This window comes from Berghia stephanieae, chromosome 12 (genome assembly GCF_034508935.2).
Source record: "Berghia stephanieae isolate SIO BIC M18660-M18661 chromosome 12, UCSD_Bste_1.3, whole genome shotgun sequence".
Classification (NCBI taxonomy): Eukaryota; Metazoa; Mollusca; class Gastropoda; order Nudibranchia; family Aeolidiidae; genus Berghia; species Berghia stephanieae.
Window position 1 is genome coordinate 42,795,690 of NC_088371.1, and position 14,107 is coordinate 42,809,796.

General features: G+C 36.7%; 1 protein-coding gene across 3 annotated transcripts in view; it reads left to right on the plus strand.

Annotated features, from left to right (window-relative positions):
- Positions 1-14,107, plus strand: part of LOC144958013 (cullin-1-like) — a 38,409-nt gene that overhangs the window by 2,671 nt on the left and 21,631 nt on the right. For all 3 annotated transcript variants that reach the window (XR_013642288.1, XM_078889603.1, XM_078889602.1), the window contains exons 3-12: positions 2,329-2,527; positions 3,732-3,936; positions 4,835-5,002; positions 6,197-6,338; positions 6,962-7,125; positions 8,776-8,938; positions 10,442-10,572; positions 10,905-11,012; positions 11,802-11,908; positions 12,171-12,219. Coding sequence is in view for 2 of the 3 variants with exons in the window: in XM_078889603.1 (XP_078745729.1) it covers positions 2,361-2,527; positions 3,732-3,936; positions 4,835-5,002; positions 6,197-6,338; positions 6,962-7,125; positions 8,776-8,938; positions 10,442-10,572; positions 10,905-11,012; positions 11,802-11,908; positions 12,171-12,219 (1,404 nt within the window). In the remaining variant the exon portion in view is untranslated. The remainder of the gene's footprint in view (positions 1-2,328; positions 2,528-3,731; positions 3,937-4,834; positions 5,003-6,196; positions 6,339-6,961; positions 7,126-8,775; positions 8,939-10,441; positions 10,573-10,904; positions 11,013-11,801; positions 11,909-12,170; positions 12,220-14,107) is intronic.

Sequence of the window (14,107 nt, forward strand, 5' to 3'; positions counted from 1 at the left end):
CGGACCAATAATGAATAGGTTACTTATTCCAACCTGCCAACCCTTCCGCTTTTGGCAGAATCATTCCTATTTTCATTCTTCCTTTTCCACAAATCCGCCATTGTCTCTACAATTCTGATGTTCAAAAATTAACGTTGCTGACGGAAGAAGAATGTAAAATGAAATTGGGGAGGTTAAAGGTGAATTAAAAAAAAAAATGTTTTCCAAAAGGGAGCTAAGTAGGAAAATAAATTGCACTCCTTTCCCCTTCCCCATTCCATTACCTAATACACTTGATGTGTAGTTTTGCCAGCTGTGCCTGAATACCGTCTGTATGTGTCTGGTGGTCATTTCAATACAGAATTATCCATTGTTAAGAAATTCCTATTTTTTGTCTCAAATTCCTATTTTTTTGGTCTCAAATTCCTATTTTTTTGTCATTTTTTTGTCTCAAATTCCTATTTTTTTTTGGTCTCAAATTCCTATTTTTTGACTCAAATTCCTATTTTTTTTGTCTCAAATTCCTATTTTTTGTCTCAAATTCCTATTTTTTTGTCTCAAATTCCTTTTTTTTGGTCTCAAATTCCTATTTTTTTTGTCTCAAGTTCCTATTTTTTGTCTCAAATTCCTATTTTTTTTGTCTCAAATTCCTATTTTTTAAATCTCAAATTCCTATTTTTTAAATCTCAAATTCCTATTTTTTGTCTCAAGTTTCTATTTTTTGTCTCAAATTCCAATTTTTTTTGTCTCAAATTCCTATTTTTTTTTGTCTCAAATTCCTATTTTTTGTCTCAAATTCCTTTTTTTTTGTCTCAAATTCCTATTTTTTTTGTCTCCAATTCCTATTTTTTTTGTCTCAAATTCCTATTTTTTAAATCTCAAATTCCTATTTTTTGTCTCAAGTTTCTATTTTTTGTCTCAAATTCCTATTTTTTGTCTCAAATTCCTATTTTTTGACCTTCTGATTCCACTTTTGGAATATGAAGGGTTGGCAGGTCTGCTTATTGAATCATAAATGTGGCATAACTATTTTGTAGCAAGGTGTGTAGAGGCCAATTCTTTGGATGACTGGATGTAAAAGAGCAAGAATGTGTGATCTTTATTGATGACGAACCAGCATGTATTTCTAGAAAATAACATGTCGTCTCTCAGAAACAGGAAGTTCAATTATTCAAGATGTGTATCCCATCCTCTGGAAGAGTGGTTTTACACTTCCAATAAGATGATTTGTACAAGATTTCTCAATCTTTGAATGGTATTACTAAAAATATCCAAGTTTTCAATAAATCATTGCTTCAACTTCTAGGGGTCCTGATAGCCTGGTTGGTAGAGAGGGCACTCGCTTAATACTCAAAAGGGACTGAGATCAATCTTAATCTTAAGTGAAGATGAGATTTTTTTCTGAATCTCCCATCCACAGGGCTGAGTGGGTAGCTGGATCTCCCATCCACCCAGCTGATTGGGTAGCTGGATCTGTAATAATTACAGATCCAGCTACCCAATCACCTGGGTGGATGGGAGATCCAGCCACCCAATCAGCTGGGTGGATGGGAGATCCAGGGTTGCCAGATTATTTTCAGGCATTCTGCCAACTGGAATAAAAAAATCTGCCAAATACCACAAAAATCTGCCAAACCGTACTATTTATAGTACCCCCTTTGAAAACTCATCAGTTTTGTTAAACAAAAAATTCGAAAGGCCGAGGTCATAAATTCTTTTTTCATTTCCCAAGTTTAAAAAAATCACTAATGCATAAAAATTGCCATGGAAAACGTGGAAAATAAAATCTGCCAAATTGTTTTTTCTTTCTGCTTGACGACTTCAAATTCTGCCAAAAAAAAAAGGACATTTGGCAGAAAATCTGCCAAATTGGCAATCCTTGAGAACCATCAGTCCATGGAGCCGGAGTTTATCACAGTTTCTATAGCAGGAAACGGACAATAAGTAGCAATTGCTTGCTCGCCTTTGGGTAGGATGTTTATCTATTTCAAAGTACTTTCCACCAGATCTAACAAACCCAGCTACCCAATCACTGCTGGGTGGACAAGGGGGTCAGAAAAAAATCTCGACTGCACCCTGGAATCGCGTGTGAAGTGAGTGTTCTACCAACTGAGCTATCTGGAATATTTTCTGTAGTTGTTGGTAGCAATGAAAGTCAATTGCAGATGTTTGGTTTTGATTGAAGAGAGATGAGTTGGTTTTCCTGGGATTTTCATACAGGTGTAATGTATCAGTTTGTTTTGTTACTGTTGTGATAAAGAAGGCAAGAAAAGGATTTTTTCTTATATGCATTACTGTATGTCGTGTGTTTTTATCATTCTTATATTTTCTTTTTGTCTCTCCGTTTAGGGTGCTGACAACACCATCATCACACTTACACAATGACCACATCAGTAAGAGGGCCACGGGCAGGTCAAAGGTCGCAGGCAAACCCCCACGGTCTTCGGCAGATTGAGTTAGATATGATCTGGGATGACCTGAAGGCTGGAATCAGAAATGTCTACCGTAGACAGAGCATGTCAAAGCAGCGCTATATCGAGTTGTATACGTATCCTTTTTTAAAACAACTTTTACTGCTTGCTTTGATAAGTAACTTAATTCTTCCATAACTCCGTCCTTGTGGAATACAGTGAATATGTGTTTATAAAAATAATGTGAATGAAGTGGGTTTAAAAAAATAGGAATTGATTTATCAATTAATTACAATAAACAATTTGTTTATTTAACAGTTGTTATGGGCTGGGGCTTCTTATATGTTGTTTTTCTGTGCACGTGTGCCTATGTACTTTAATAAGATATAACGTGGTTGTTTTACTGTCCACGTGTGTCTATGTACTTGAATAAGATATAACGTGGTTGTTTTACTGTCCACGTGTGTCTATGTACTTGAATAAGATATAACGTGGTTGTTTTACTGTCCACGTGTGTCTATGTACTTGAATAAGATATAACGTGGTTGTTTTACTGTCCACGTGTGTCTATGTACTTGAATAAGATATAACGTGGTTGTTTTACTGTCCACGTGTGTCTATGTACTTGAATAAGATATAACGTGGTTGTTTTACTGTCCACGTGTGTCTATGTACTTGAATAAGATATAACGTGGTTGTTTTACTGTCCACGTGTGTCTATGTACTTGAATAAGATATAACGTGGTTTGGATCCCTCCACTAGAAGGAAATGATCGAATTTGTTTGATTTTTATTTATATATTTATTTTTGTGTGTGTGTGTTTTGTTTGTAATATCATATCTCTGTTGTATATTGGTATGATTTATGTTTTTTGTTAGAATTTGAGTGTCATCCCCCCCCCCCCCCCTCCCCCCGTGGCTGGGATGCTGTACCTATGTCAGGGTAGAGTTTGTAACTAGATACGACGATCAATTCAATTGCTATTGGGATCGACTCAATGAAATGTTTCTCGTCTGAATCAGTTTTATTTGTCTTTCTTTTTTCTTTTTTAAAATTTTATTTCTACTGATGCTGTATTGTAATGACCTTATATGCAATTGCCATATTTAGACGTCATGCTGTCACCCAAATTATGTCCTTGGAACAAGAAACAACCCGCATTGCTCATTCTGAGAAGACAGATACTCTCACTTTTTGAAGACTTGAGATTCTTATGGATAGAATTATATTTTTTTTATTTTCATTTTTTTTTTTTTGCTCTAAGAATTTTGATCTTGTTTAGAACAGTGGAAATTTCCAAAAAATGACACATCTGATTTTGGATCCTTAACCCAACCCAGCCATGTGTACAACTATTGTACCAGTGTCCAGAGTGCTGGAGCACAGAATCAACAGGCCTCCACGTCATCTGCAGCCTCCTCTCAGCGGACTAATTCATCCCGAAACAGAAACCGGCCTCAGGGTAGTGGCGCACAGTTTGTGGGTCACGAGTTGTATAAACGCATCAAGGACTTACTCAAACAATACTTGGTCAATCTTCTCAAGGTAAGCTTTTCATTGTTATTTGGACTTATAACAGTTTTATGTTTTTTAAAATTCATATATAACTTTATTTTGATCCAATGGCAACAAATAACAAAAGTAACATTTAAAAAAATATTTTAAAAGTAGATTTTGGCTTATTCCACCCACGTGTCCTTTTTCAAAATCTGATTTATAAAGGTGATCGTGATACATTATGCAAACCTGGTTTGTCATTATAACTATTTTTTTTCATATTCAGTTTTGTATATTTTTATACTGGCAAAGCCCACGACATCTTCGATGTAAAACAAATTCCTGACATGATTGTAGCCTCCGTGTACACCCACTGAACCTGTATAAACTCCTTAGGAAACATAAATCTTTGTTAGTAATAGAAAGTAAGTCTTGTAGACATTGACTAGGATTCTGTCCAAATGGTAGCAGTCAGTTGCCATTGTCCGTTTTGCGTTTTAGAACAGGGATAAACTCTGGCTACTTGGTCCTTATGCCTCTGAAGGACTACTTCTGTGGAAATCCACGATTTTAGAGTCCGAGGAGGAATTTCCTCCTTTTAAAAAATTCAATCACTCTGAGCAGCGCATAGTTGAGTCCTCGGAAAAGACTCTTTACTCACTAGCACCGTACTCTCACTAAAATGAGTACCTAGCCGTGTACAGCCTTGTCTCTGTCGGAAAAATTGTAATATCGCATAACAGGCATCATGTAATGTCCTAGGTTAAGTGTTGCTGTTGGCTAGAGACCCCTTGTAAGGCACTCTTGAGCATGTTTAGTGGATATTGCGTTACGCTATTAAAAAACCCAAGTTAAAAAAAATACATTTTTATTACAATATTATAATTTGTTTGCATTGGTAATGCTTATTAGAAATAATTTTTTTTCTTTCTTTTTTCCCCCCCAGAATGGACAAGACTTGCTGGATGAGCAGGTCCTTCAGTTCTACACACACCAATGGGAGGACTACCAGTTCTCTAGTAAGGTCCTGGATGGGATCTGCTCCTACCTCAACCGTCACTGGGTACGCAGGGAATGTGATGAAGGGACCAGGGGTATCTACTACATTTATTCTGTAAGTGATTTGTGGGATTTAGTTGTTGTTGTTGTTGTTGTTGATGTCATTACTCTACCCTGAATATGTTACAATGAATGACATAATCAAACGGATGGTGAAAAGGTTTGAACTGAGATATTGCCAAGTTTAGTTATATGGTCAATTTTTATCCAAAATGAGAATATCATAAATGATTAAATCAACCCTTTTTGTACATCTTTGGGAAATATCAAAGCTTAGTTTCACTTTTAAATATTGTTACAGCTAGGCATCTTGAATAAGTATGACATTTGAGAAAAGTTTCTGGATACCTTTTCCATACATCTGACCTTAACTTGAAAAATCACTTGATTTACTTCAAATTAATATTAAAATGCTCTGGTGTGCATATTCTTCCAGAAAATGGAAGAAAAACAAATGCAAATCCAAAATATTTGTTTTCCGGCTGATGATGTCTTGCACTGACACATATGTTTTTCTCATTCTGAACCTCTATTTCTTTTCATTTAAGTGTGATATATCATTACTTTTATAATATAACAGGGATGATATTTTATTATATAAAATAGATTCGTGGTTTAGATATAAATCTATTGTTTTGTCTTCTGATTAAAAGGGGGTGGGGGGAGGGGGGGGGGGGGTGGGAGGAGATATGATTTCATTTTTCCCTTACATTCCAAAAAAATATATATATTTTTTCAATTCTTTATCTTAGGTTTCCAAACTCCTACTTTTGATGGTTGTTATTGTTATTATTATTAATTATTACAAGAAATTCCTGGATGGTCTGGATTAGAGATAATTGAATGTACAATAATCGACCAATGACACAAACCACGAGGCATGCTATAACTTGAAATCTCTTGTTGTTTCTATTCAGGTGTTGGTTTTTCATCTTACATCCATCATCATAGAAGGTTTTTATTTCTAATCCGGGAAAGACACGGATTTCAAACTTTGGCCAGAAAACTGGTTCTTTGAATATTGATCAATTTAAATGACCCTCATCTCAGCAACATCTCTCAAACCTGGGATCTCTTGAAGTCTCAGGTTTGGCAGTTTGCTAAAATGGTCATTTAAATCTCTCAATGTTTACAGGATGAGTTCTCTGACCAAATTTTTAAATACCGGTCTTTAAGGAGTAAGGCAGTTAAGTGGTTAATACTTTAACATTGTATTAAAATGATTATTTTGTTTTGTTTTCGTCAACAGTTGGCCTTGATCACTTGGAGAGACAATCTGTTCCGTCCATTAAACAAGCAAGTGACAAGTGCTGTCCTCAAGCTGATAGAAAGGGAGAGGAATGGAGAGCCTATCAACACGAGGCTGGTCAGTGGGGTCATAAGTTGCTATGGTAAGTAATAATAGACTCTTATAGAGCGCACTATATCCTCACCAATGAGACTCTTGGTGCTTTAAGTTACATCAACACAAAACAGTATAGAAAGTACGTGACATCAGAAAAAGAAATGTTTTCAAGGATTTCTTGATAGCAGACAATGATTTGAATTCTCGGATACTCTGTGGAATGGTGTTCCCTACAGACGGACCATAACGAGAAAAGGACCTTGTTCCCGCCTTTGTACGAATGGAATGCGTGGGATAGCCGAACGGGTGGTGTCATTGGAGGAACGCAGAGGTTGGGTTGTCAAATATTTCTTTAGGAGTTCTGTGGGGTTGGGAGTTACTCATAATTGAGTCGACTTCGATTCACATTCAGTTTCAGATACACAATATTCTATAGATAGAACGAAGATGACGTTACTCTGGTCTTTGTAATTGTTTTAGCCATCCGCGTTTGAGTAATTCTCACTAAACTGTATCAACCAGACTATAAAAGTTGAAGGTTACACATAGTTTTGTGTGTGGTCCGTTATACTTCCGGATGGCAATGTTGTGAGCTTCTTAGCCAAGCGCACACTATCTATATGATATAATTTTTTCTTTTCTTTCTTTGTTATTCTTGTGTCATTGTAGTTGAGCTTGGTTTGAATGAGGACGACCCCAGTGCCAGAGGACCCACCTTGAGTGTGTACAAGGATCACTTTGAAAACCTGTTTTTGGATGACACCGAACGCTTCTACACCAGGGAAAGCACAGAATTCCTCAGACAGAATCCTGTTACAGAGTACATGAAGAAGGTTTGGCTACTGGATTTTTATCATTTTCTACATTTGGGAATTTGGGGTACTGGTGTCTGCTTCTTTTATCCCTGTTTCTCTGTTGTCCCTTTTTTTTTAGTGGCTTTATTCATTCTTGTCTTTGTGTGTGTGTGTGTATGTGTGTGTGTGTGTGATATTAAAAGGGGAAGAGTGAAAGTATGCGATTTAATACTATAGTCTCCAGCTCTTAAATCTTTTTGAAATGGTTGATGTTGGTTGGCAAGTCTATGTGTGTGGGTGTGTGTGTGATATTAAAAGGGGAAGAGTGAAAGTATGCGATTTAATACTATAGTCTCCAGCTGTTAAATCTTTTTGAAATGGTTGATGTTGGTTGGCAAGTCTATGTGTGTGTATGTGTGTGTGTGTGTGTGATATTAAAAGGGGAAGAGTGAAAGTATGCGATTTAATACTATAGTCTCCAGCTGTTAAATCTTTTTGAAATGGTTGATGTTGGTTGGCAAGTCTATGTGTGTGGGTGTGTGTGTGATATTAAAAGGGGAAGAGTGAAAGTATGCGATTTAATACTATAGTCTCCAGCTGTTAAATCTTTTTGAAATGGTTGACGTTGGTTGGCAAGTCTATGTGTGTGGGTGTGTGTGTGATATTAAAAGGGGAAGAGTGAAAGTATGCGATTTAATACTATAGTCTCCAGCTGTTAAATCTTTTTGAAATGGTTGACGTTGGTTGGCAAGTCTATGTGGTCTTGTGGTATGACACTCGCTTTCCGATAGAAAGGTCCTGGGTTCGAGCCTCGCTTGGCGCATAGTTGAGTCCTTGGAAAAGGCTCTTCACTCGCCGTATTCAGGTGTAAAATGAGTACCAGGCCGTTAACAGCGTTGTCTCTGTCAAGGGAAAAAAATTGTAATATCTCCTGACAGGCGTCATGTATTGTCCTACACGTTAAGTGTTGCTGTTAGCCAGGAACCCCTTGTGTGTAAATAATAATAATAATAATAATAATAATAATAATAATAATAATAATAATAATAATAATAATAATAATAATAATAATAATAATAATAATAATAATAGATCTTTATTGTCCATAAATATGGCAATTTGTCATTTAGTTACACTTGTTATAATGTTAAACGATAACTGTAAGATTGAACAGATATTTCACTCCTACTTATTTTCTCTTCTCTCTCTCTCTCTCTCTCTCTCTCTCTCTCTCTCTCTCTCTCTCTCTCTCTCTCTCTCTCTCTCTCTCTCTCTCTCTCTCTTTCTTTCACACGTGCGATATACATAAACATAAACATATTCATTTCATTTTCAATTTGTTACGATTGTGGCAATTCGACACCAAAAATTATCATCATTATCAATTGGTCAGTTAATCTTACATTAAATTTATCAGTTAATCAGTCAACGAATCAATCCTTTGTTTTTCTGTACCATATGAAATATTCAAAATTTTTATTGCTGATGGAACGAACGTTGATTTATACTTGTTAGTTCTACATTTAATCTGACAAAACCTTCTCCCAGATGGTAAAAGACTAAATTCATGTAAAGCGTGTTGAGCACATTTAGTGGATATTGCGCTATACAAAAAAGCTCAAGACTGAATAAAGGGTATAACTTGAAATATTAATTTTTTATAACAAAACTGACTTCTATTTTCTTCAGGCCGAGTTACGACTGATGGAAGAACAGAAACGAGTCCAGACCTACCTCCACGAATCCACCTTTGACGTCTTGGCACGTGTCTGTGAGAAAGTGCTCATACAGAAACACATGGAGAATTTCCACTGTGAATTTCAGAACTTGTTGAACACAGACAAAGATGAAGGTGACGTATCAGTTTAGTTTTTGGTGTCGTTTATAAAGCGTTTTACTTTTTCCAGCCAATAGCAGAAAAGCAATTTGTCTTAACTCTTTCAGTGCCGTTGTTGGCCGCACTGTGCGTCCAGAGTAGAATCTGTTCTACTGGCCAATGGCTGCACGGTGTGGCTGGTCTTGAAAGGCAAAAATAATAATGTAATCCAATCCTATTTTCTACAAAAGTACTTTAAATTAAACCAATGGTGTCATTTCTTTCATCCAAACATTCAATTGGCACTTTGGGGTATTTTAATTGAGATTTTGCACCGAATTCGAATGTCGCTTTGTCTTAGCTCGCCATTCTCATTCATGCTGCCCCAGACTCAGATGTCAGTCCTTTTGTCATGGAAATGGAAATATAGCCTCAGCACTGAAAGAGTTAAAATAGTGAAGTAGCGTTTAAAAAAAAGAAAAGGTTTAACCGTCCTTTGGAGCCTTAAAGTCCACAGAACCAGAGTTAGTCATACTTTTGGATAGAACGTCATATATCCTGACATTGTATCCAAAATAATGACTAATTCTGGCAAAGTGTCTTTTGCCAGATCTAGCAGACATCATCATCATTGCCTTTTTTCACCCTGTGTCAGGGTATAGGCCACAGACAGTTTCCATCCTTCTCTATCCTGAGCTAAGGAAAGAGAAGATCTAGCAGACCCATCCGCCCAATCACTGCTTAGATAGTCCTTGACACCCATTTGGCTCGTGGATTTGGAGCTGATCCCTGTTCTATAGCATGAAACGGATGAGGACCATCATTGCTTGTCTATCGATACGTTAATAATTTCAGTGAATATTAAGTTTTGAATTTTGGATAATTGCTGATGTTGAAAATATGATCTAACAGACCAGTTACCCAATCACTCCTAGGTGGACACGGGGGTTGGGAAAAAAGTCTCAACTACTCCTGAGATCAATGACAACCCCTTTGTGTGAAGGGAGTTTTCTTCTCACCGACCTATCAGGATGCCTACTGCTGAGATAGACGGGTCAATAAACCGGCTTGGACTCTAATATTTTTATTATTGTTGTTGTTGTTGTTGCTATTACTATTATTTAATATTCTATTAGCTGACAACCTCCAGCTTTTTGAATTTTAATAATATAATAATAATACTTTCTTGCATCCCAAAAAGGAAATTTTTTGTACAGACGTGTTATAATTTACACAATAAGATAAAAATACAATGGAAATAGGATGTATATTTAAAAAAGGAGCAGCTCCATAACCAGAGCTGCGCTTTATAATATGAATAATTTCAACACTGTAAAATAGTTAAATCTGTCACTATAAATTGAAAATTGAAAAGATTGCAAAACAAATAAATTAATAAATTAATGTTTACATTTTTTGAAAGTAAAAATGCGAAATTCAGTAGATCCAGTGATATTTTGACAAGTAAACCAATGTAAACTGACCGGCACACAGAACCTAGGCGACTGGAGTTTAAAATATTTGAACATTTCATTCCAGATTTGGGTCGTATGTACCAGTTGGTGTTTAGAATCCAAGATGGACTCCATGAACTCAAGTCTTTGTTAGAGAAACATATCCTTAACCAGGGCCTTTCAGCTATTGAGAAGTGCGGTGACTCTGCCATAAACGTGAGGAATTAATTTTTTTTTAAACCCAAAAATTACTGGATTTATTTATTTGTTATTTTTTTATTGTCGTGAGACATTAAAACAATTTTCTTGCCAATTTTGTATCACTTTTTCTTTTGTTTTCAACCAGATTTTTTTCTATGCGTAATCTTATTTACCAGGTTTTTAAACATTTTTAAAACATTCAAGCAAGCTATTACAAATTGTTATTAACTCTCCTTTATGAACTCTGTAATGAAATCTACGATTTTCCCCAAATTTTGACTTCAACATGTGTGCGATTGCGTCAATGAGATTCTCATATTTATTATTTGACTATTGACCACTTTCAGGATCCCAAAGTATACGTCCAGACTATTCTGGATGTCCACAAGAAATACCACGCCCTCGTCCTGACTGCCTTCAGTAACCATGCAGGATTTGTAGCCGCCCTGGATAAGGTAAGAGGTCATCACTAACATCATCAAAGTTGAGATTTTATATAGAGCAATATCCACTAAACGTGCTCAAAGCGCTTTACAGGGTGTCTCTGACCAGCAGCAACACTTTAAAATGTGGGACCAGACATGATGCCTGTGTTACGCAATATTAAATAATTTTTTTTCCGACCAGAGACAACGCTGTTAACGGTCCGGTTCTCATTTTACACATGAGTGCAATGAGAGAATGTGAGTAAAGAGCCTTTTTCAAGGACTCAATGATTGTGCTGAGCGAGGCTCGAACCCAGGATTTCTGTTCTGAAAATGAGAATCGTACCACAAGACCACATATCCGCACAAAGGGCTAGAAGCAATGAAATCGACATTAGAAATGGAAAAAAACAATTAATTGATAAAACTTAAGCTCTAATACAGTGCAATATCCACAAAGCGTTTTACAAGGGCCCCAAGCCAATAACGGGGTCCCAATAGCTCAGTTGGTGGTGGAGCACTCGCTTCACAATCAAAGGGATCCGAGATTGATCCCGGGTGCAGTCAAGATTTCTCCTGACCCCCTTTGTTGAATTTTAAACGTTTAAGACAAAAAAAGAAAGGAAAGTATTTGGCATGGTAGGATATCGGGATTAAAGCAATTTGAAAAGATTGGTTAGCCAGAGTGGAAATGTTGGATTAAAGAGAAAAATTGTTTTTTATTTTGTGAAATATTTATTCATTTATTGTGAGATCTATAGTTTGATTTTCAATCCATCCCTACCTCATCCCTACCCCACCCCTTGCATTGTCTTGCAGGCTTGTGGCCAGTTCATCAACTCCAACTCTGTGACCCAACAGGCCAACAATTCTAGCAAGTCCCCTGAATTGCTAGCAAGATACTGTGATTTACTCTTGAAGAAGAGGTAAGAGGTCTAGATAGTTTACTGTGATTTACTCTTGAAGAAGAGGTAAGAGGTCTAGATAGTTTTTTTAAGTACTGTATTTACGTATTTATTGATTAAAATTATCTTTTGTTGTTGTTGGCTGAAGAAGGGTTTTGAGCCTGAAACGTTCTGTGTTGGCTTATTTCGTTCTTTTTGAAGATGTTATATTGATTTTTGTTTATTACTCTCTACAATTGATAACTTCTATTAGCTTACTATCACTTTATCTTTTCTGTTGCAGTTCCAAAAATCCAGAGGACGCAGAATTGGAGGATACATTAAATCAAGTGGTAAGGAAGACTTCCATTAGTCACAGATCTGCCAACCAGTACGATTTCGCGTATTTTAGTATGATTTTTGGACCCAAATACGCGGATACGATTCTAAAGGATTTAGTAAGATTAAAAAAATATGTGATGTGAATCAAATGACATTGATGATACACGCATGCATGTCGTACACCAACTATTGACATGTTTCTGAATGCAGAGAGAGAGAGGGGGAGGGAGGGAGGGAGAGAGAGAGAGAGAGAGAGAGAGAGAGAGAGAGAGAGAGAGAGAGAGAGAGAGATGGATCATTAGATAACATAAATGGAAAATATCTTGCCACTGTTGCAAAATGTCATCTATTGAATTGAACACCACTCTCCCAAATATTTTATCTCAAAACTTCTTCATAACTGATTTACTGGGCTGGCAGATATCACCATCACAAGTTCATTTGGTACATCAGCATCATCCCCACATCATCATCTCTTACCATCACCATCATGGCATCACCACTTCTACAACCACCATCACAGCATTGTCACTGGCACAACCACCACCACATCACTTCTACCACCACCATCACCACAGCTTCATCATCATCATCACCACCACCACTAGAGCACCATCGCTACAACAACCAACACTTCTTCCACTGACACTAGCATCAATACTACGTACATGTTTGGGGCCTTTTGGTCATTTCTTTGAGTGTTTAGAAAGCAATTTCCTTTGATATTACAATTTCTGAGCCTTATGCTAATTTTAAATGGCCATTGTTTTAGTTTCTCGATAAATCGATAATTTTGTAATCACTAGAGATTGCTTGAATGATGAAGATCAGAGTTTATTTTGATTTGGGATTGATGTTAGCTTTTATATACATTTTTGTATAGTGCGCACTTTTTTTCCACATGTGCGAAGAAAATACACTTTTCTGCTAAAAAATACACTTTTTAGGGTCATGGAATACACTTTTCATCCTGGGAAGGTTGGCAGGTCTGCATTTCTTAAGTCATGGCATTGATTGTAAAATGACATCTTGCATCGTTGCTTCTAGAAATAAAAATACTGCAGAGCCCGCTGTGCTTGTGGCTGGCCATTCTTTTATTTATTTTTTTTTGTCTCTCCATTTTGTTCTGCTCAGTTCTCTTGAGAGTGGGTCACATTGAATGTGGCTGGGTGGGGATCCTGACCTCCCATAGTGGGCAGGGAGGTACATGCTGTGTCTTCTATCCCCCTCATACCCGTTTTCCAATTGTTTCCTGTCATTGTCTTGGAATGAGATTACTTAGTTTTGTCCTGGTCCTTGCCGGAGTTCCTTGGCTGGGAGGGAAACAGTTGAATGTATAGTTATAGTTTTGGGAGATGATATTTTTTTCCTTGTAAATCATCTCTCTGTTATGCATTGTATTATGTTTAGTTTACATATTATATTATATGATTGGTAAACATTTGAGTGTATTCCTCTTAGTTGGGACCTGTGTTTGTGTCTGGATGAGACTTTTAGGTGATCTCAAACTAAGTACTTTGACGGTGTGCTCTTGGAATCTACATCTGTTCCCTATTTGAACCAATTCCCCTTTGTCTTACCTTTTCTTTTGTGCTTTAATTGTAATTCTAGAACTTTTTACCATCCCATTTTCTTCCTTTTTACTGGCGCTGACATGACCTTAATGTGTTGCAAGCGCTGTAAAACCCTTAAAAACAAAAACAAAAACATTGCATGTGGTGGCAAGACAAATTGACACAGGTCTTGAAATTCGCTCATAGTTTGATGATTTAGGGCAGGTTTTGAGGATTATTTTATTATGTTTGGCTGTGTGGTCTTGTGCTATGACACTCACTCATAGTTTGATGATTTAGGGCAGGTTTTGAGGATTATTTTATTATGTTTGGCTGTGTGGTCTTG